The following is a 22,537-nucleotide window of genomic DNA, read 5'->3' as shown; positions in this document are numbered from 1 at the left end:
AACTGATTAATTAATTCAGTCAAGTAGCAGAACACAAAATAAATATTCAGAAATTGATGGTATTTTTTATATCAGTAATGAACTATCAGAAAGGGGAACTAAGGAAACAATCCCCTTTACATTGCATCAAACAAATAAAATATCTAGGAATAAATTTAACCAAGGAGGGAAAAGACCTGTGCTTGGAAAGTGTAAAGAAACTGAAGAAAGAAAGTGAAGAGGATGCAAGTAAATGGAAGCATATACTATGTTCATAGATAGGAAAAAATTAACATTAAAATGTCATTGTTACCCAAAGCAATCTATAGATTCAACTCAATTACTATCAAAATACCAGGGCCATAATATACAGAACTAGAGTAAATAACCCAAAAATTTATATGAAACCACAGAAGACCCTGGATAGACACAGCAATCCTGAGAAAGCAAAACAAAGGTGGAGATATCACCCAACCTGTTATCAAACTACCACCAGCCTATAGTAATCAAAACAGCATGTTATTGGCATAAGCACACTTATGGATCAGTGGAACAGAACAGAAAGCCCAAAAATAAACCCACATGTATATGAGCAATAATATTTGACAAAGGAGACAAGAACATACAACGGGCTAAAGACAGCCTATTCAATAAATGGTGTTGGAAAAATTGGACAGAAAGTATGGATTAAAGACTTAAGTGTAAGACTCAGAACCATAAAACTCCTAGTAGAAAACATGGGAAATCGCCGACATTTCTCTGAGCAGTGTTTTCTGATCTGTCTCCTCCGGCAAGGGAAACAAAAGAAAAAGAAAAAAATGGGACTACATCAAACTAAAAAGTTTTTGCACAGCACAGGAAACCATCAACAAAACAAAAAGACAGCCTTTTGAATGGAAGACGATAATTCGCCTTTAATAGAAAAAACTTTCAAATAAGTTTCAGCAGAGTGAAAACCTGCACGTACAATATAATAAATATATAAGCCTAGGAAAATACCCAAGATGGGGACAATGAAAACTGCCGAGATATAAAATTGGGCAATATCATATTATTTTCTTTTTTTTAAGATTTTATTTATTTATTTTTAGGGAGGGAGAAACGGAGAGAAACGTCTGTGTGGTTGCCTCTCGAGCGCCCCCTCCTGGGGGCCTGGCCTGCAACCAAGGTGCCTGGATTGGGACTAAAACTGGTGACCCCTTGGTTCACAGTCCAGCACTCGATCCACTGAGCTACACCAGCCAGAGCTAGTTTCTTTTTACTTGCCTGAGTTAGCCAAGTTCTTTTCATTGGTGAGCACACTTTTAAAATTATAATCAGAAATAAAAGTGTTATAAAACAAAACCTTGCCCAGAATCTCCCTATGAATTCAGAACAGGATTCTCTCGAGGGGGCAGGGTGCGGTCCTGTTAAATATGGTAGTTGGAGGAGCTGCGCTGGGTCATGCAGGAGTTAAATCCCACCTAGGACTGGGTGGACTGGGGAGCTCAGACAGCCTGCCTTGCTCTTCACCCAGGCGGGGAGCACGCCAAGCGCGCCCTGGCCGGCTCTCCAGCTTCTGCAGTCCTCCAAGGTGGGGTCAGTACAGTTCAGCCAGGCTGTTTTTCACAGTCTGGTTCCTACTGACTGCATCTTTATGATGTCATTTTACTAATTTCCCCTGAATTTCCTTTGATACAATACTTTCTTTATTCATCCATTCAACCAACTTTTATCAACCATCTACCTTGTGCCGGGTGGGGGCTGTGGATGCAATGGTGAAAAATAATAATCAAGTTTTTGCCCACTCAAGAAGTCTATCGTGTGTTATAAGTGTGAAGGAAAAGAGAGCAGCAAGGAAGGGCGGGCAGTCAGGATGGGCAGTGGGTGTGAAGGTGAGCCGCGCTGGCCCTAGGGCGATGGGGAAGGTGTCCCGGGGGAGGGAGTGCACGGGTAGGCTGCAGAAGCGGCGCAGAGGCAGCCCTGGTGGCTGCAGCAGAGCGAGCAAGCGAACTCCAGGGGGCTCGGAGTGCAAGCCGAAGAGGGAGCTGCAGGGAGAGGCGGTTGGCGCCGTGTGTATGGACTCGCGGGCTATAGGCAGGACACTGGCTTCCACGCTGGGTGAGGCCGGAGGGTTCTGGGCCGAGGAGAGATGTGACCTGATCCAGGTGTTCACAGAACCTCTGTGGCTGCTGTGCCGAAAACAAGCTGAAGCACAGAGGTGGAAGCAGTGAAAGCAGATAGAAGACTGTTCAATAACCTAGGCCAGAGTGGAGCGACAGAGCTTAGGATGAGTCTGGAGGTGGAGCTACGAGGGTTGCTGGCGGAGTGCACGTGGGAAGAGAAAGGAGCAAGGCAACTCCATGCTGTCGGGTGTAGGACAGTCCTTCTGGACAGATGGACTTGTGCTCACTGAGGGGGCAGGGTGTGAAGCCCGTCGTGGGGGGCAGTTAGGGCTCACACTGTGACAAGTTTAACCTCTAGTCGACATCCACACCGGGTCTATCCAGCTGGATACGGGAGTCAGGTTTCCAAGGAGAATTCTAGACTAGACCCATAAATGTGGCAGCCTTCAGTATGCATGTGAGGGGCGGGGCTGAAACCTGAGACTAGAGCACATCAGAGCTCAGGGACAGGAAGCAGTGGAGGTGGGAACTGGCCCAGGAGGTGGGAGAAAAGCACAGAGCAATATTCGGGGCACTCAGTAGGCGGCTACCAGGGAGAGGGATAGTTGGCCAAAAGCTGTACATCACAAGCTGGAGGCCTGTCTGGGATGACCTGCTGAAGATTCTGCAAGAGCCTGGCTGCCGCGGCTCCAGAGAGTGAGGACGGCTCAAAGATACACGACACCTCTTCTGAGACATGTTCCTCTAAAGGAAAAGGTACAAGCGGAGTGGTGGCCGATGCTGAGCTGAGCTCAGAGTTAAGTTTGCTTTGGTCTCAAGCTGGGGAAGAGAGGAATGGTTCCTTCCGCTTACAGGAGCGATTTAGTGCAGAGGGTGAAATCGCTGCAGGGAATGGCTGGGACAGTGACCTGAGCAGGTGAACAGGGCCGGGGTCGCATGTGACAGTAGGGTTGGCCTTGGTGACCGGATGAGAGGCAGGCACGGTCCCGGTGCTTGTGGGAGGGCTCTGCTGGTTGTGTCTGTTTGCTTGGAGGTGGGAAGCCAGGTACACAACCTGAGCTGTTAGAGATTTGAGGAGAAAAGATAGGAAATGGATGACAAGGACAGAGTAGCTGGGCCAGCGGAGTGGGGTTGCCAGTGTTGGGAGGCCGTCTGGGGCTAGATCGTGAAGTTCAGCGAAGGCCGGTCGGCACTTTGGGGTTAGGCTGTTTGTGTTAGTTCTGCAGCCCCAGGCATGCGTCGGCGGAGGACTTCTCTAAGCAGGACCTGGCTTTTGTCAAGCGAGTAGGAGCAAGTACAACAGGGGAAGTGTGGGTGAAGCCACACAGCTTGCCCAGAGATAGCCGGCAGGGAGAAGCATAGGCCTGAAGGGGGTGGGGCCGGAGTTAGGGTGCTGGAGGCAGTGCGCCGCCGAACGGAGGGGAGGTGGTAAGAAGAGAGTGCATTCTTGTGCCAGGGCTCCCCGGGTGGCAGCTCTCTGACAGTGACCAGCTATTGTCATGAGGAACACTGGGTCCCCACAGCACAGGAAGTTAAAGCTAAAGCTATCAGGGAATGAGGAAGATGCATTGAAGGCAGCAAGGAGGGCTGGTGGGTGACCGCTTGCACAAGATTCGCAAAAGGCAGTTGTTAGTCGGGGGAAGGGACTGGGCCTCTGGGGTGCAGGTGTGGGGGTGCCGCCTGCGCATGCAGGAGCACGCCGCCGGCGGAGAGCAGGTCCAGCAGCTGGGGGACGTGCTTCCTCCTCCACGAGCTCCGTGGTGGCCCAGGCTGCTGTGTGATCAGAAAGACACTCACCTCCTTTGAAAATAAAATACCCCTGCCACCCAGGAACTTCAAACCAGCCCTGGGGAACCGTCCTGTTTGAGAAGGTCTCAGCCGAGCTCGCCAAGTGTTCTTAGGTAGGAGACTGCTGTTAAAGGAGGATCTGTTCGAGGCTGCCAAGCTGCTATACAGCGATGTTCCTCACTGCCCGCCCAGCTGCCCCGCTGGTCCACCGTAGGGAGTATCCAGCAGCTGTGGAAGCAGCCGAAGGCCAGTGACACACACACGTGGAAAGAGGGAAGCGCGGGAAGTCTCCAGAGAGTGCATGTACCAAGCCTCCCCTCCCTGCAGTCCCTCCTGTAGCCCATACCCTTGTCCCACACGGATGAGTCTGGATGCCGGCCTTGCCCCGACAGCATTACAAGCCCTCTGGGTTGGCGTGGAGGCCTTTGTAAGCTACCATCGGTGGTTGTAGCAAAGGTCCCAGGGAACCCCATGTTGGACCAGTCAGCCCCCAGAAGCTATCTTAATAGCATGGAATTATCAGTATTATAAGTAGTGTCGCCCTGGCTGGTGTAGCTCAGTAGAGCGAGTGCTGGCCTGCAAACCAAAGGGTCGCCAGTTCTCTTCCCAGTCAGGGCACATGCCTGGGTTGTAGGCCAGGTCCCCAGTAGAGTGTGTGCAAGAAGCAACCACACATTGATGTTTCTCTCCCTGTCTTCCTCCCTCCCTCCCTCTCTCTCTAAAAATAAATAAATAAAATCTTTAAAAAAAATAAGTAGGGATACAACTTTAAATATTATTAAAAATCATATCACCTTATTAGCATAATTAGTGCCAATCGACATTATTGGTCTTTTGTGGTAAACTGGTAGGTCAAGTTGTCTTGAAGCAGCTCTCTGAAAATGCCAGAATTATCTGTTAGTGGAAAATAGTTTGTCCAGAGATATGTAAAAGATATAGCTTCAATGAATATCCAATGCATTGTTTAATAAAAGATTAAAATCAAACCATTATCAAGATTTTGGTTGAATAGTATATATATTGTAATTCTACCCTGCTGTTCAAAATGAATAGGCAGCCTTGGCCAGTGTGGCTCCGTTGGTTGGAGCGTTGTCATGTAAACCAAAGGGTTGCGGGTTCGATTCTCAGTCGGAGCACATACCGAGTTTGTGGGTTTGGTCCCTGGTCAGTGCACATGCGACAATCAACCAATTGTTGTTTCTCTCTCACATCAATGTTTCTCTTCCTCTCACGCTCCCTTTTTCCCTTCCCCTCTCTCTAAGATCAATGGGCATCTCCTCAGGTGAGGATTTTTTAAAAGTGGGACAGTTGCTTAGTAAGAGTAGAAGGATTGAGGACATGTTTGTTTGTTTGTTTGTTTATTGGAAAAATGTATGCCCTGACCAGTGTGGTGTTGTCCTGCAAAGGAAAAGGTCAATAGTTCGATTCCCACTTAGGGCACATGCCTCCGTTGTAGGTTCGGTCCCCAGTTGGAACGCGTATAAGAGACTTTCTCCCAGACTCACCCACACAATGTTTCTCTTTCTCCTCCCCATCCCCCCTCTCTAAAAATAAAAAAATGAAATTAAAAAAAAAAAAAAACAGGCAGAGTTACAGGAGACAACGTTTCCAGTATTCTGTGGGAAGTGTTGTAGGAAGAATGTCCAGTGTAATTCCATCGTGTGTGTGAGAGAGAGATCTGGTAGGCACTAGTGTACATACCATGTGGATTATAGTGCGCCAAGTCAGGTCTTGCGGCAACAACTACTTTTCTCTGGGTTGTGTGATTATTTTTGTTCATCAGCATTTTCTGACTTACCTACCATGAAAACAATGTACATAGAAGACAGGGAGGTAGGGAAACTTCAAGAAAAGCCAGCTCTGCTTGCGGAGGAGAGTCTTTCTGGTCAGCCCTCAAAAGAAGTACAGCTCAAGGTTCCCCTCCTGTGTCCTTTTAAACAGAAGCATCTTTCTGCATAAGGGGTTTCTTCTCCTCTTAACATTTATTAATAGGCGTACATACTATACAGTGCCCAAAACAAAAAGCACAGTGGAAAAAATGATTATTAAAGAGACTGCCTCCTCTATGAACAGCACCCAAATTACTGATGACAGTAATTCTTCAGCTTTGTTAAATCCTTCTCAAACCCCAAGCCTGAAATTCAGCATCACTTCCTTGTCGCCTAAACAGACCTCCACATCTCAGGGCTCAGAAGCAATGCAGGAGCCCCCTTTTCTCCATAGCGTCAAACACCCCATGGCTTGCAGATTAGAAATATCACTATTTTTGATCCCAGTCTCATGCAACGCATCCTATTGTTCTCTACTTGTTCAGAATCCAACTTGAAACATCTTGTTTGATATTTCCACATTTGCAGTTGCATCTCTGGTAGCAGCTGCTGGGTACCAGGCCCAGCCTCAGGATGCGCGTACTGCCTGGCCTTCCCTCTCCTAGGCGCTCTTCCCTGTGTGGATGGGCAGGCATCTGCCTGGCACAGCTGTGTGGGCTTCACGTCGTCATTCACGCCAGTGGGCTGGAGGAGCTGATGCGCTATTACCAGGTAACTCACTAGTCTGTGGCCAGAGACGATCTCTGCTGGCAATGGAAATGATGAGTGACACCTAAATGCTGCACATACAGAGGCAGTCCTTCCCCTAGTATATGTCACATGTGTGCTAAGCACAGATGAAGCCTGGTCTCTGTGGGAAAGCCCCTTCATGTGCTAGACAAGCCTTCTGCGAGTGGTCAGACTGCTGTGGGAGATACCCTGGATTTTACTGCTGGCTCATACTTGTGTTTTTGAAAGTATTCTCCCTTCTCATATGTCCTTGGACTTTCAGAAGCCCCACCAGTGGTTTGCACATGGAGATGACCCTTGGGTAACTCGCTGAAAACATTGGGCCAGCCCTGTGGCAGAGCCACAGCCTGTACCCCACGTGCCCAGAGTGTGCGACCCACAGAGGGTATGACTGTCAAGTGCTGGAGAGACAGGCATGTGCAGGAGTCCAGGAGAGGGAACCTCAGGAGAACTTCGGAAGCATGGGGCTCTCCACGTGGGCGGTATAGTTAGGCCTGGCTGTGGAGTGATTGACACACCAAGTATTCAAGGGGGGCGGGGTGGAGGGGCAAGAAGCCCTCGTGAAGGACTCAGGCTGCGCTTGTGGTAGGGTGCAGGCCCTGAAGGGTGAGGGGGCCTTTCCAGCTTACGTGCTGAGAACAGACTCTTCCAGGGTGGGCAGACGGGGGCAGATGAAAGCTGAAAGAGCGTCTAGAGTGGTAGTGATGCAGGCGTGAGAAGTCGTTGGCCAATCAGTTTGGGGGCGTGTTTAGAATGTGCTAGTGTATTGGGTGTGGGGTGAGAGAGAAAAGTCAAAGACAGCTCCATTTATTTTTAGTTTGACTGGAAATGGTGGACGTGGTGAAGACTGAAGGTGGGGGCTCCGTGGAGGAAAGGACAGGAACCCAGTTTTGAACAAACTAGGTTTGAGTTGCCAGTTTGACGTTCACGTAGAGCTGTCAAGTAGGCAGGGGAAGCAGGGTCTGGCGTTCATTGAAGCAACCCAGCTGGAGAAATAAAGTGCAGGCCGTTGGCACACACAGGTCACATGAAGACTGACTGCGGTCACCCAGAGTGGGTACAGATAAAGAAGAGCCCACAGACCGAGCCTGGCCCCCCACATGACTTGGAGCAAAGTAGGAAGGAACTGCAGCGATGTGGTGCCTGAGCAGCCAGGTGAGCAACCGCGCCCAGAAAGGGAAGTGAGTGGTGAGCGGGTGGGTCCTGCTGCCCAGCAGGGGGCAGGAGGAGAACGGAGGGGAGAGGACACCGGTGACTGTGAGTCCTGGGGCACGACGGCCTGTCTGGGTGGGCTCTCAAGACCAGGGAAAGGAACGGGAACAGCTCTTATGAGTTTTTGCTGAAAAAAGGAGTAGAAAAATGGGACACGGGCTGACAAAATGGCATTTTGGGATGGGAGAATGAGCAGGATATGTGCTGAAGACAAGCTATAGAGAGGGTGTTGATGCCGAGAGAAGAGTGGGGAGTTGCCGGGGCAGTGGCCGTGGCAGGTGGGAGGCGATGGGACCGGAGCTCCAGGCTGGGTGGGCTCCAGCACAAACCGCGTGCCTGTAGACAAAACGTGGGTGCGGGTGCCAGAAGGCACATAAACGCAGCATCTTCTTCTAATGGCTTCCATTTTCTCAGTGAAGGCGGAGCAAGGTTATCTATCCACAGAGAGTTTAGACGGGAATGAGGAGGCTGTAAAATAGTCCTCTGGGTGGCCCCCGAGGCTAGTGGTCATTAGTGGGAAGGTAGCCAGGCAGACTCAGAGCTCAGGCCTGCCAGGCAGGGTGTAACTAGGGTGCACAACCAAGATGGAGCTGGGGCCGGGCGCAAGGCGCTGCAGCCATCGCATGCCTTCCCTCCCTTGGGAACGGGTTCTCCCGCAGGGAGGCTGGGGCCCAGTGCAGCCCTGACCCCAAGTGTGGCTTTTGATCTGTCAGGATTGGGGCAACTTCAAGGAGCTGGTCTCGCTGCCGGAGGCAGCCCTGGACCTGGAGCAAGCCCACAGGGGCGTGTTCACAGAGCTGGCCATCCCCTACCTCAGGTTAAAGCCGCAGAAGACGCTGGGACACCTGGAGTTCTTCTGGTCCCGTGTCACCATCCCAAAGGTAATTCAGCCCTCCCGTAGGTGCTGGCTGCCACATGCATGTGTGGCACCAGCCTGACCCTCGGTCATATCATCCTGCCAGGTGCTGAGAGCCACAGGGCAAGCCCATTTGTGGGCGGAGCTGGCGTTCCTCTGTAACAGGTACAAGGAGTATGACAATGCCATCCTCACCATGATCAGTCGCCCCAGGCGCCTGGAGAGAAGGGCAGGTCAAGGACACCATTGCCAAGGTAAGAAGGCACCTAAGTGCAGGTTTCTGCCCGCTTGTGCCAGGCCTGTCCCACGGGCAGGGGAAAGGCGCACCGGTGTGCCACCCCGGGGCATGTTTGCGCATCTGCGCAGTGGCGGCCGTTCTGTCCCCCACACGGCGGGAACTGACGCTTAGGAAAGGTTCTGAGTGGCCGAAGGCCCCGCAGCTAGGCTAGGGGCAGGGTCGGTGTGCCGCTATGGCCCTGCCTGGCTTCCTGCCCCTCCTGCCACCCGGCCCCCCAGGACCACGCCCTCCTCACCAGGCTCCCTCCTCGGGCCCTTTGCAGCTGGACCTGGCCGTTTGTTCTTCCTTCGATCCCATCAGCTCAGGACTCCCAGACCCTGTCTACCACCATTTCCTGTTGTATTTTTTAGTATTTTTCACCACCCAGCATTTTTTTCCTTCATTTTCTCTCCCCCTAAAACTGCCGGCCCCAGAGGAATACAGGCATCTGACAGGGGCAGTAAACATCTGCCGGCGGGGCGTGAACCCAGGTCTGCCCCTGGGTGCCCACCTTCCACGGAGCTGCCACCCTCCTATAGTCTAGACGGGCTAACCCAGAATCCCAAGCTGTGCTATCAGCCACCAAAAGCTGCCGGAAGGTGTCACACCTGGGTGCAAGCATCGCGCAGGCCTCTGCCGCGTTGCATTCCTGTTTTCCGGACCGCTGACCGCTCCTTGACGTTGGGTGGCAAGGGAGTGAGCTCCCTGCCTTCAGGCCCCTGACCTTTTGCTTTGAGTGTCCTCGTTTTGTTGATGTGTCCTTGGGTGAGTAATTTGCCCTTGGCCTCTCCCGTTTGTTGTCTGCCAGTGAAGGGAGCTGACTACGTGCCCACCCTGCTGCTCCCACGGTTGGGGGTGGGCCCCCCTCCTCTGGGTCAGGGACACACATGCCTTCTACTCCACACAGGGCTGCAGAGGGAAGGCCTGGGTGCCAGGTAGAGCACCCAGCCAGGCCTCAGCAGCTACCCTCACCGGGAGCTGTTAGAAGAAACACTGGGCCCACGGTCATGGGCAGCCACAGCCATCAGCGTGCTGGTGTGGGAAGTCTGGCTGTCTGACAGACGTCCCGCTCGGGCGCACAGCCAGCTGCTATGGAAAGCAGGCAGATCACACGTTTTTGTGCCCGGCACACATGAAAAATGTGCTGGAAAGCCCATACCTGGTCAGCATTTTTCACATTTAACTCCTGATACCAGGACACTTTTTAAAGTTGATGACTGCCATGGTTGAAATAGCAGTGCCTTTTGGGGAGTTTTCCTCTTTTTTTTTTTTTTTTTTTTTTGCTTTGAGAGAAACGTCAGTTAGTTCTTCCGCTTATTTATGCTTCACTGGTTGCTTCTTGTTGTGCCTTCACTGGGGATTGGACCCACAACCTTGGCGTATCGGGATGATGCTCCAACCAGCTGAGCTACCCGACCGGAGCCAGCGCTTTTTGTTTCTTAGTGGTGCCTGGATGTTGTAGCTGTCCAGGTAGCTGATATATCCCCTGACCCACGTTCAGTCCACCTTGGGGACAGTCAGGATCCGCAGATTCCTGAGGAGAGGGAGGGGTCAGCATGGTGTCTTGGGTCCGATGACATGCCTCACAGATGAGACCATGGCATGTGGGAGAGCAGTGATCGTAAAGCTGGTGGCCAGAGCTTCTGCAGCATTTCCCGCTAAAATGTCCATGGTTAAAATTGGCGTCACTGAGTAATCCAGGCAGCCCTTTTTGCATGTGTGCTTGGAGGGCTGGTCGATTCCAGGTGACCAGCATGTCATGCGGCCCCCAACCCAGTGATTCCCTGAGGACTTGTCTGGGTGCTCTGGCCGCTCTCCACACTCAGGCAGGCCAGTTGCCCCTGGTGAAGCCTCCCTGCGGTCAGTTCAGAGCCACAGCAAGTGTGCGAATGAGGTGTTCAAGCACTTGCTGATGGAAGAGGAGGATCAGCGGGTGGGTGTGGGGAGCAGGGACTTTTCAGAAGGCTGCTGCAGCAGCTCCTCCCGTGCCTCGGGGAGCCATGATACCGGTCTTGGGCTCAGGGACTGGAGAGCCTCTGTCGGCAGCAGCCAGGGTGTCATCAGCAGGCCACCCTTGCACAGAAGAGGGTGTGGACACCATGGGGCACCCAGGGTAGATGGACAGAGACCTTTCTGAGGTTGTTGGTGGCAGCCACCAGGACTGAGTAATACCTGGTCCCTGCTCCACCATGTCCCTCACCCGCAGAAAGGCTGTGACCTCCTGGAGTGTGAGAGCATCATCTACGCCCTCAACAACTTTGACAACGTCGTCCTGGCCCAGCGGTTGGAGAACCACCAGCCTATCCAGTTCAAGCACGTTGCCACCTGTCTGTGCAAAGGCAGCAACCAATGGACACAGAGTGTTGAGCTCTGCTAAAAAGACCATGTCTACAAGGTTGGTGCCAGTGCCCTACTTGCCCACCCCTGCGTGCTCCCCGATGCTTGTGTGCAGGGGGCAGGGGGCGGTCACATCCCTCTACCAGGAGACCCTCGTGGTGGACAGGAAGCTAAGGAGGCAGTGTTTTTAGAACACAGGGTGAGGGTTGTGAGCAGTCTAGAGGATGAATATCTATTGTTAACATATATCTCTTAAAAGTTAAACTTAGATTGAAAGGCTTGCCTTCAAATAATCGATTATTTTCCCAGCAGTTATTTGTGAGTTTTGACTCTTCCTAAACACAGTGTGGCTGCATTCACTCAGCACCTACTTTGCTTCCTATCAAGATTTGGGGAGTTAATAACACCTAAGGTAAAATCACATTCAAAATACTTGTTTCCACTATTGAGCAGTGGCTTGGCCCCAGCCGCGGGTCCAGATCCAGGTCCAGGCACGTGCTGGCCAGGGTGGGCTGCCAACGAGTCCCAGGCCCGCAAGGCATTGCCGTCCCTCTGCCGGGCATCCCCCTAGTGGGGTAAAGTGCAGTTACACAGGAAGGCCCTTGTGTTGTATGCTGCACAGCTGAGCTGATTTCCAGGGGTGCTGTGTCCCAGGGGCCCCTGAGCGCTGGGAGCTTGGCCTGGGGGCATTGTCCTCAGCACTCCTGAGTGCCTTCGCGGGACAGACACCTCCCTCTCACAGCACATGGGCTGATGTCAGCGACCCTTAACATCAGAGTACATTGAGCTTTTCACCGAGTGTTGCCTTCAGTTTGGGACTGTTCATGACATCCCCTCGCCCTTAGTGACAGTGGTCCTTCCTGGGATGCGGGCAGGGCCCCTGCAGGGGGAGCCAAGAGGAAATGCTGCAGAAGCTCTGGGACTCCGTGTCAGCGTGTTCAGGCGCTGGCCCGGGAAGGTGGCGGCAGTCTCTGGCACGCCCAAGGGAAGCTGCCCCCGGCTGAGGGGGTCGCAGCTGCCCTGTCCTGCCAGTGGTACACCAGGGTCTCGAATGCAGGGCTTCTCACAAACTGGGGCAGGGAATGAGCGAGCGAGCGAGGGTGTGAGCACTGCCAGAGGAACCTCCGTTCCCCAGCCAGCAGTGCCGCTCAGAGCGGCACGCACCAGGGAGAGAACCCAGGAGAACAAGCCACAGGAAGAGAGTGGTTGGCATGCCGTCTTGCACCATGGTTCTCAGTGAGGGGCGACTTTGACCTCCCGAGAACATTTGGTTGTCACACCTGAGGGTGCAGTGCTACATCTAGTAGATGGGGGCAAGGGTGGGGGTGCTGAAGAGCCCGCAGTGCATAGTCGCCCCCCACACACACACATACGTGTCAGCAGTGGCCTGGCAGGGATGCTGCCCTTGGTAGCCATCCTGGGGGAGGCGGAGGTTACGTCATTTCACCCCAGGGGTGGTAAGCGGCAACTGCTGGCTCCTCTAACAGTCGTGGGGCAGCTAGAAGTGGGCTTTCCAGATTGCAGAGGTGAGTGTGGAAGCACGGTGGGCTGTCAGTTGTCAGGGGCGACCACCTGGAGGCGTCACCATTCTCCCTGGGGAGCCCTCTAAGCAGAGGGGGCAGTAACGGGGACTGCTGAGGAACATCGGGACCTGCAGGGTGTGAAGGAAGGTGTCAGGATGCGGGCAGGTGAGGGCTAGGGGACCCGCACACAGGTGTGCAGACAGGCGAGAGGTTCATGGGCCCGTGATGCCCACAAGGGGAGAACCGCGGTCAGCAGGGGGGAAGTCCTGGGCCAGAACCAGCGGGACAGTGGGCTGCAGCAGGGCCCTGGCAGGAGCTGGCAGTGATTCGGGGGCAGGTGGAGAGATGCCAACAGTGACATGGCTGGTGTGGCCGCAAGAAGTGGGGAGACGTGGGAGCATCCCAGACTCGAGCTTGGTTCCAGGCCGTGAGAGGAGGGCACAGACGGAGACGTCACCTGTGCGGCTCACTGCGCCTGAGTCCTCTAGGAAACCTCCGGGTTCTGGAAACATCCACGTTCAGGTGATGGCAGTTGAGGCTGTGGGAGTCCATGAGACAGCCCACAGGGCCTGTGGAGGGAGAGAAGAGACTACTTTCAGGTGCAGGCTGAAGACAAGCCAGCTGAGACGCTCAGCTGGACTGGAGGACACTGCAGGGAGAGGGACGCATGGGCATCTGCTGTCTGGGGAGACGTGACCTGAAGGGGTCCTAGAGCTTTCATTTGAGTCTCCATGGACTTTGATGGTAAAGAACAGAGAGAGAGCCCTGGCTGGGTGGCTCAGCTGGTTGGCGCGTCATCCTGTACACGAAAGGGTTGCAGGTTCAATCCCAGCTGGGGCACACCCCTAGGTTGTGGGTTCAATCCCCAGGTGGGGCATGTACGTGTTTCTCTCTCACATCTCTCTCCCTCTTCTTCTATCTCTAAAAACTCAATGAACGTATTCCTCAGGTGAGGGATAAAATCTTAGAGAGAGAGAGACCTGGTGCCTGTAGGAATAGGGCAGGGACAAGGCAGGACTTGGCAAACAAATCAGCAAGCAGGTGGGATAGGACCTTCCTTGGAGAAGGATCAAGCGGGCATGCCACATCCTAGCATACAGGGCTTTGGGGCTCGTGTAAGTCTCCAGAGGGACCTCAGAGCCTCATGTCAGAGGTGGCTGAGCCTGAGGAGTTTTAACAACTGTGCTATCCAGTAGTTGTCTCTAGGTGGTGGCAGTCACAGTCAGTGGGCAGCCACATTGCACCTGGCACCAGAGTGGAATGTGCCTTCCAGCAGCTGAGTGTGCGGAGGGTTGTGGAGGCTGAGGGAGCTAACACGTGTTGGCAAAGTAGGTTATTCAGTTCTTGCTATTATGGCTAAAAAATAGAGGATGGTTATAGAAATTGCTAACTTACTGGTGATTAATCACTGCATGGGTATAATGTTTTTAATTGTTTTAGACTAAGAAATTTGCCCAATATGAAAGTAGTGATTAGGGACTTTTTTTAAATCCTCATCCAAGGATATGTTTATTGATTTTAGAGAGAGGAAGAGGGAGAGAGAAAGAAACATCCCTGGGTTGCCTCCCATATGTGCCCCGACTGGGAATTGAACCTGCAGCCTAGGTATATGCCCCGACTGGGAATCAAACCCACAGCCTTTTGGTGTATGGGACGGTGCTCCAACCGAGACACCTGGCCAGGCCTGATTAGGGACTTTTGAGGGACTTTTTTAGGTCAGGAAGAGAGGTCAAATTGCTGTTTCTTGAGCACTAGCGTGTCCCATGTAGCTGCTCCATGTTGAGTTTGGAAGGATAGTGCTGGCTGTTGGCCGAGCCCAGCGACTCTGGCCTTCATCGCAGGCCCTGCTGGCTTGGTCACCACCCCCTTCAGTGCCCATGCACTGCCTCTGCATGCGGTGGGGCCCTGCAGCTGGATCGCATCTCCCGGGGCCCTGCGTTGTGCGCGCCGTCTCACTCTGGGCAGCTAGTCCAGCAGCTCTGCAAGATGGAGCTTCCAAGACCATGCTTGGTGCCCTCCTCGGCCCTCCTGGAGGTGGTACTTTGTCTACCAGAAGGCGGCTGAAGTACAGGGAACCATGCATGGGTGAGGAGAGGGCCTTCGTGCAGTTTGGCGCTGTCCCTGTATCCTGCCAGCCCCGAAAGGCAGGGTGGCTGAGCGGAGCGTCTGCCTCGGTTGCAGGACGCTGTGCAGCACACTGTAGAGTCAAGGGGTGCCAGGCTGGCGGAGGAGTTGCTGCAGTGGCAAGCGGGAGTGCTTTGCGGCCTCGCCCTTTGCCTGCTACAGCCTGCTTCCCCCTAACGTGATGCCGGAGCTGGCCTGGGTGCGCAGCCTGCTGGGCCTGGCCGTGCCCTACTTCACCCAGGTGATGAGGGACTCCCTTAGCAAAGTGAGTACCTGCCTCCTGTGGCTCCCTGGCCCCAGGCTGTGACTCTGACTCTGGCTCTGGTCGGCAGAGGCCCTGCAGTGGCCTGAGGAGGCCAGCCCCGACTGCCCGGCCAGCCCAAGCTGTTGTGGGGAGGGGCCTCTTGCCTTCACACTTGGTTTTCTCCCCAAGTTATTATATATAGAAAATCACCATAGGGCTGCAGGGGAGCCGGGTAAAAGCGGGCCCGTGCCCTTGCAGCAGCTGGGGGCACGCAGCGGGCTCACTCTCCAGTTCACCACAGGGGCGCCCAGAGCTACCCACTGTGAGCCACCTACCTCTCAGCACCAGCCATTGGCAACTGGAGGAGCATTTAATAGGAATGTGAACACATATTAAGCCTTTAATACCTTAATGAGAGAGGCAGCCACCCCTTTACAGCCACAGACACTGAGGTTCAGGTCCAAAGCTGACAGGCAAAGAAGGGTGGCACTTAGATAAACGTCTCCCTGGCCCAGGAGCCATGCTCATGTCTTGGCACATTGCTTCTCCACTCCAGATGTCACTTCATGTCCCTTGTGTCCCACACTGGCTCTCTCTGGAGGTTTAACCAAGTGACAGTGTCAGATCCCACCCCCCTGGATGTCGAAGCCCTAGGAGTCCCTCTCTAGAGCCTAGCTGTAGCCACTATCCAGAGACCCATGTCACCTGGTCCAATTTGTTTCTACGCCTGCAGAAAAGCAGTTCCTTGGCAGTGCCTGCTTGCCCATCCAGCCACACACGTAACCTTCTTCCAGCAAGATGGGGCCCCACGATGCCAGGAAGCCACCAGTTGAGGCTTCTTTCAGTGTGCGTGGAAGGGAGGAGCCTCCCAGGGTTAGCGTGGGGTTAGGGAAGAAGTGGGCGGGACAGAGCCCCGTGCTACCGGCTTTGGCCTGCAAGGGCTCCCTCTGCCTGCCATGTGCAGAGCCTCCTGGAGCTGCCCAGCCCCTGGCAAGGGCCATTCCCAGGGCTACTCAAGGCCATTGCCCTTCTGCAGAAGGAGTGACCCATAAAGTGTGCCTTCTTGTTGGAAGGAATCTGCCCCTGGCCCAGGGTCCCCAGACATCATCCCTAGTCCTAGCAGGCAGGAGCTGCCATACATGCTTCCACCCGCCCCCGATCAGGTGCCTGTCATGGTGGGGAGAGAGGGTGCTCACGAGGGACTTCTCTGGCCATGGGTGGGGTATGGGCTGGTTCTTGGCTTGGGCCGGGGCCCAGCAGACTGGCCCCTGCTGGGGATGGAGGGGTCCAGACAAGAATGCCACAGCCCCTCCCTGACTAGAGATCAGATCCCAGGCCTCTCGACTGCTCTGAAGCTCTGCCCCCCAGGGCTCTCCCAGCACAGCCAGCTGATGGCAGAGAGGATGGGTGCTGAGAGAACAGCTGTCTTGCTCCTTCCTCAGCTCAGCCCAGGCCCCATGGAAGGAGGAGGAAAGGATCCCACAAGGCTGGCATCAGAGCTGTCTCTGCTAGGTGTCTGGTGCCTGGCCTGAGCATTCCCAGACCTGAGAGCACGCAGGGCACATAATTGTTTCTCCTTTCTTACCTGGGTGCTTGTTTGGTGGGGGGGTCCCAGATGCACAGTTGCTGCCGCCCCTACTAGCACAGTGCTGTACACCCTACTTCCCCCGTTGCTCCACCTCACTCTGTTCCCTCTCCATCCGTCTGTACGCACCAGCATGGAGGCGCTGCGCTTGAAGCTTTGAGGAAGGGGCAAAGTGCTGCTTGTCCTCAGGTGGCTGCCACAGCCCCTGCCTCTCAGGCGGTGCATCCTCCCTGCCAGGTGAAGGGTCCGAGATACAAGATGTCCAGTTTCTTTAGAAGGGGTTAGCAGCCTGGCCTGGAACCACTGCATTGTCTTCATGGTGTCCCTGTGCCCAGAGGAGGACTCAGCCCTGTGAGCCATGCCACACACACAGCCCACAGTCGCAGCCCGCTGATCCGGTGCACCTGGTGGGCAAGTGCCCACTTGGGAAGTACTGGGCTGGAACGGAAGCTGGGGTTCACCAGGGCCCCACTGGGCACTCGCTTCTCTGCTGGCCAGAGTGGCTTCACTTTGTGGAGCGAGGTGGCGGTTGCTGCCGGTGCAGCAGTGTTCTATGTACCTGTCTTCAGCTCTAACTCTCCTGGAGGCCATGTGCTGGACTCCCAACTTTACCTCCAGGCCAAGACTGCATGTGGCCTGTCAAGTGGGCATTCACATGCTCTTGCCTCTTTGCAGAGGGACAGACTGGACACCTAGGCGGGTCTGCACAAGTGAAAGTAGTGTGTGGTAGAACCCACTTCTTTCCTGTTTAGCGGGTGGCATCCCTAGCTCCTGTCCCCTGGAGGCAATCACACTGCCGGTCTTTGGACTGGGGCGGAATGGACAGGACTGGGGATGAAGGACCACAGTGGCTACCAGGTGTAGAGACCGGTGATACAGGAATATTGAAAGGTGCCACCACTGTCCTTCCTGCTCTGAGGGCAACTGCCTCCCAGTGGGGATGTCCCTGCCTGGCCGCTGACAGCGAGGTGGTTGTTGGCTTTGTACTTTAAGAGTCTGCCTGCATGGCCTGGCCATTTGGTGTCCAGCACATGGAGAAAAAGGCTCATGGGTCCTAGTCCATTTGCAAGACTAACATAGGCTTAAAGGTGTAACATGAGCACGCACCACCTGAGTCTCCCACCAACTGTGTGTTCCTTGGGAGTCATGGTGCCCGCCCGCCATTAATTGCAATCTGGTATTTGTTAGATGTTGATAGGCGTGCGTGAGACCCAGCCAGCTGAGCAGTGTAAGTGCCCCACTTGGGGACAAGCTTACCCTCTAGCCTGGCCAACCTCTGGAGCTGGCCCTACAGCAGCAGCTCCCACAGTGCTTGCCTTCAGGCACCTGCTCTGGGCAGTTAAGGCTGGTTTGCAAACGTTCGCCGGGGGCCACTGGCCACTTGGGGGCAGCAGGGGCCCTGCTCACCCGTGGTTTCTCTCCCTGCAGGCCAGCAGCTGACCGGGACAGCAGGCCATGCTGATGGACCAGCCCCTGCTGGCTTTCCCTGGGTGGTTGGGGGGGGGCAGCCACTTGGCCTTTGCCCAGCCTCCTTTGTACTCCTTCAGCATGTATCAGGCTCTCAGTGGCAACACACTCCCTGCCGAGTTATTAACCTCTCCAAGGAGCACAGAGGACCTGGATGAAAGGCTGGGAAACCTGGATGTTATTTATTTTTGCTGAGGCCCAGTGACGGCAGCCACTGAGCCATCCCAGAACCCCTGACTACCTAAGAAGACCAACTCCAGACGCCTGGCAGGGAGTTCAGTCAAGTCTGTAGACCCTCTGTCTGAAGACGGACATCCTGGGGAGTTCTTGATTGCAATGAGTCCCCTAGTCCCGGCATTTGGGGGATGGGCGCCCTCTCTTTACTCAGCACTGGAGGAACTGCCACTCTCCTGGCTTTGAGCCTCCTGCTGATCATGAATATTAAAGTCGGTTTATCAAGGCAAAGCTTTCCTGCTTGGTGCTGGTGTGGGTGGGAGAGCGGGGCACTTGTCAACACTGTGCAATGCACGGTGGTAGCCGCTGGGCCCAAGGGTAGGGGGAGGCCAACCCCTCAAACTGTAAGGATAGGGCTAGCCCACGTGTTTCTCCGCCGCCATCCCTGGAGGTCCTGCCCACACGGCAGAAGCGCAGACCCTGACCCGCTTCTTCCTGCGCCGGCCTAGGGGACCGCACTTTGTTTTCTGTTTTGTTTTGCTTTTAGATTTAGGAGAAGGGAGGGAGAAAGAAAAGTTGATATGCGAGAGCTACATCGATTGATTCATATGCTCTCAACGGGGAAGTTTGCCCGCAACCCGGGCATGTGTCCTGAAAATGGATCCGGGCGCTCAGTCCACAAAGCCACAGGAGCCTGGGCCAGGGGGATTGCACTTTGAACCACAGCTCCCGCCCGATGCAGCACCGCCTTCCAAAGACCCCGCCCCCAACCCTACCTCGCGTGGTTGTCCAGTGACCGGCTCGGCTATTGGCTGGGTTGCCGGCCCCGCCCCGGCCTCAGTTTCCCGGCCCGCCCGGGGCGGGCCGAGGGCGGGGACCCGCTCGAACCACGCGGGGCGGAGACCAGGAGCTGACGCGACCGCCCCGCCCCCCAGAAAACCACCCGCCGCCACCGCCTCTGCAGACGGCTTTGAGTGCCGGAGGCTCGGACCCGCGGCCCATGCCGGGTGCCCCCCCTCCCGTCCCCCGCCTCCCCGCAATGGCGGCGCCCCGCGACCTGGCGGCGGCCGCAGCCGCGCCCGGAAAGGCCAAGCTGACGCACCCGGGGAAGGCTATCCTGGCAGGTGGGCTCCTCGAACACCCGAATCCTGGGCCCACCCGTCCCACCGTTCCTGCCCGGCTTCCCAGCGGGCCCAGGATGCCTAGAACCCTCCCTACTTCCGGGTTGGGCGAGGGGCGCGGCCCTGTTCCCCAGCCGGCTCGGGGGCGCTCACGCTGTGTGTCACCCCAACGTGCCTCTGCTGGGCAGCGGGGGTGGGGCATGGGGTCCTGGTCGGACAAAGTCCGGGGCGGGGGAGGGGCCCGGGCGGCAGCGGGCGGGACGGCCAGGCGGGGTCTCAGTGGGTCTCAGGCCAAGAGTCTCCGGTTCCGGCAGGCGGCTTGGCAGGCGGCATCGAAATTTGCATCACCTTCCCCACTGAGTACGTGAAGACACAGCTGCAGCTGGACGAGCGCTCGCACCCGCCTCGCTACCGGGGCATTGGTGAGCAGGGGGCAAGCGGCTGGGAGCTCCAGGGGGCGGGCCCCGGGTGCGGCGGGAGTCGCTGACCGCCCCCTCCCCTAGGGGACTGCGTGCGTCAGACAGTCCGCAACCATGGCGTCCTGGGCCTGTACCGGGGCCTCAGCTCCCTGCTCTACGGCTCCATCCCCAAGGCGGCCGTCAGGTGAGGCAGCCTGGGGGTGGGGGCGGCCTCCGGGGGGTGCCGCGGGCGGTGGCAGCCCCTCTCACCCCACTGCCTTCCGCCCCAAGGTTCGGGATGTTTGAGTTCCTCAGCAACCACATGCGGGACGACCAGGGACGGCTGGACAGCACCCGCGGGCTGCTATGTGGCCTGGGCGCCGGGGTGGCTGAGGCCGTGGTGGTCGTGTGTCCAATGGAGACCATCAAGGTGGGGAGGTTCCCCGTAGGGACAAAGCATGCCGAGGGGACCTGGGGTGGTGGAGGCTGGAGTGGTCCTGTGTCCCTTTGTCCAGTGGAGATGTTGAGGTTGGGAGGGTCTAGCAGGAGAGGGCAAGGTGTACATTGAGAGCTGCTTGGAAAGCTGGGTGCGGGAGGCCTGCAGGACGGGCCTCCTGTGGAGGCTGGGCTCTGTCCTGAAAGCCTTGGGAAGATGGTAAGTTTGTTAAAAACACTTTTATAAACAGAAAACAGTGTGTTTTCTGATGTTGTCTTAGCTATGGGCAATGCCAGCAAACACAACTGCAGAGGCTCTGAATTGAGGCGGGCCTTCTCGTCTCCTGGGTCATAAGTCCCACAATAGCCTTGGCTGGCCTGTTTCGAGGTGAAGGTCTGTATCTTCAAGAATGGCCTGACCTTGGTGGGCTCTGGACCGGCAAGCCAAGGGGCCAGGTGTGCCTTTCCAGTGGCACCCTGGGAGCCAGCTCCTTTGCTTTCCTCTCTCTCAGGTGAAGTTCATCCATGACCAGACCTCCCCTAACCCCAAATACAGAGGATTCTTCCACGGGGTTCGGGAGATTGTGCGGGAACAAGGTGAGTCTTTTGGCCTTACTCTTCAGGTAGGGTCAGGGGCCTCAGTCAGGATGGAAAGGACGTGTACTCACTTCCCCTTCCTGCCTCGGCACTCCTGTGTGCAGCTTCCCCAACTCTCCAGCTGGGGCTCACCCCCATGCCTTCCCGCCCCCAGGGCTGAAGGGGACATACCAGGGCCTCACAGCCACCGTGCTAAAGCAGGGATCCAACCAGGCCATCCGCTTTTTCGTCATGACCTCCCTGCGCAACTGGTATCGAGGTGCGTCTGCTGCCCTGAGACCCCATCTCCACACACTTCTGGGCTTCCCCGTCAGGGTCTTGCCCCCCGAGGTCCCCACCTTCATAGACCTTAGTCCACGCTCTTCCCCAGTCCTCAGAGTTGGCCCCTTTACCTTCCCATCACCTTCTGATTGCAACCCGCACCCACATCTAGGGGACAACCCCAACAAGCCCATGAACCCACTGATCACTGGCGTGTTTGGAGTTATTGCGGGTGCAGCCAGTGTCTTCGGGAACACTCCTCTGGACGTGATCAAAACCCGGATGCAGGTGGGGTAGAGCCGGGAAGGAGGGAGGGGAGCTTGGGACGGCGGCTGGCTGCTGAGCCCTGTGCTGTGCCGGTGTCTCGCAGGGCCTGGAGGCAAAGAAATACCGGAACACGTGGGACTGTGGCTTGCAGATTCTGAAGAATGAGGGGCTCAAAGCGTGAGTTGGGGAGAGAGAGGGCTGTTGTGCCAACCCTAGGCCCTCCCTGCCTTCTTTCTAGGCCTCACCCTAAAGCACCTACCGGCCCCAGGCCATCCCCTAGCGAGTCCTTACCTTTAGGCCCCTGGTCTTGCCCCTCCAACATCTAGACCCACCCCCACTGTCCAGGGGCACCGTCCTTCATCTGCCTCCTCGCCTACTTTTTTCTCCCGCCCTACCCCAGATTTTACAAGGGCACTGTCCCCCGCCTGGGCCGGGTCTGCCTGGACGTGGCCATCGTGTTCATCATCTACGATGAGGTGGTGAAGCTGCTCAACAAGGTGTGGAAGACAGACTAACCCCTAAGGGTCTGCACTGGGGCTGCCCTCAGGCACCTCCACACCAGCCCCCTCTGCCCTCTTCTCATGATTCCAGTGCAGTCGTGCCAAAAGGCCCCCTTTCCTGTCCCTTGCATTCCGTGGCCGGGGCCTGTCCCCTGTGGCCATTGAGTCCATGTGTCCCATAGTACTGTGTGTCCCTTGTGGTCCATATAATATCATTGTGTCCATGTGTTCAGCGGAGGCTGGGTGTTCCTCTGGCCTGTGAATCTGTGCCCACTTGTCCATGTGCATACTCAGGAGCCATGTGCCTGTGGTTCTTGTCCTGTGTTATATGACCTGTGTCCCACTTCCCAGGGTGCCTCTGTAGCCTGGGGCCATGGCCCTGTAGCTATGGCTCGGTCCCAGCCTGGTGCCTTTCCCCACGGGCAGCAGAGGTACCTGCCCCCGGCCCACCACAGCTGCCTCCAGGCCTCAGCCTGGCCTCACTGCATTCCAGGGGCTGCATGCCCCCCTGCTTCTCCCGCCACTGGCCTTAACTGGCCCTTGGGCCCTCCCTCCGCCTGGGACAGGGTGGCACCCTCCACTCTCAGGACCACCCTCCCAAGGCAGAATAAACCGGATCCTGTCACAGCTTCCTGTTCCTGTGTGGGCCCTTCTGTGGGTGGGCAGTGATGGGCACGCCTTCATGAAGGTCAAGCCTGCCTCTCATCTGTGGATCCTGGCAGGGGGACA

At 55.8% G+C, this 22,537-nt stretch overlaps 1 protein-coding gene across 4 annotated transcripts in view; it reads left to right on the top strand.

The window, feature by feature from the left end:
- SLC25A1 (solute carrier family 25 member 1) overlaps nucleotides 1-22,431 on the top strand; it is a 30,606-nt gene extending 8,175 nt beyond the window's left edge. The window contains exons 2-15 of one of the 4 annotated variants that reach the window (XM_054592786.1): nucleotides 6,230-6,412; nucleotides 7,453-7,585; nucleotides 8,356-8,523; nucleotides 8,605-8,752; nucleotides 10,982-11,170; nucleotides 18,017-19,353; nucleotides 19,665-19,772; nucleotides 19,854-19,953; nucleotides 20,040-20,178; nucleotides 20,696-20,780; nucleotides 20,935-21,039; nucleotides 21,214-21,329; nucleotides 21,412-21,485; nucleotides 21,709-22,431. In XM_054592786.1, coding sequence (XP_054448761.1) covers nucleotides 19,230-19,353; nucleotides 19,665-19,772; nucleotides 19,854-19,953; nucleotides 20,040-20,178; nucleotides 20,696-20,780; nucleotides 20,935-21,039; nucleotides 21,214-21,329; nucleotides 21,412-21,485; nucleotides 21,709-21,823 — 966 coding nt within the window. In that variant the 5' untranslated portion in view covers nucleotides 6,230-6,412; nucleotides 7,453-7,585; nucleotides 8,356-8,523; ... (1 more) ...; nucleotides 10,982-11,170; nucleotides 18,017-19,229 and the 3' untranslated portion in view covers nucleotides 21,824-22,431. Of the gene's footprint in view, nucleotides 1-4,576; nucleotides 6,413-7,452; nucleotides 7,586-8,355; nucleotides 8,524-8,604; nucleotides 8,753-10,981; nucleotides 11,171-18,016; nucleotides 19,354-19,664; nucleotides 19,773-19,853; nucleotides 19,954-20,039; nucleotides 20,179-20,695; nucleotides 20,781-20,934; nucleotides 21,040-21,213; nucleotides 21,330-21,411; nucleotides 21,486-21,708 lie in introns of those variants that run through there. The other 3 variants (XM_054592788.1, XM_054592787.1, XM_054592785.1) reach the window with 3 other exon arrangements.
- The last annotated feature ends 106 nt before the right edge of the window (nucleotides 22,432-22,537 follow it).

Source organism: Pteronotus mesoamericanus, unplaced genomic scaffold (assembly GCF_021234165.1).
Source record: "Pteronotus mesoamericanus isolate MK-2021 breed Mesoamerican mustached bat unplaced genomic scaffold, CSHL_Meso_final scaffold_371, whole genome shotgun sequence".
NCBI classification, from domain to species: Eukaryota; Metazoa; Chordata; class Mammalia; order Chiroptera; family Mormoopidae; genus Pteronotus; species Pteronotus mesoamericanus.
Note: the sequence above shows the minus strand (reverse complement) of the source record. Positions and strands in the feature narration are given on the sequence as shown.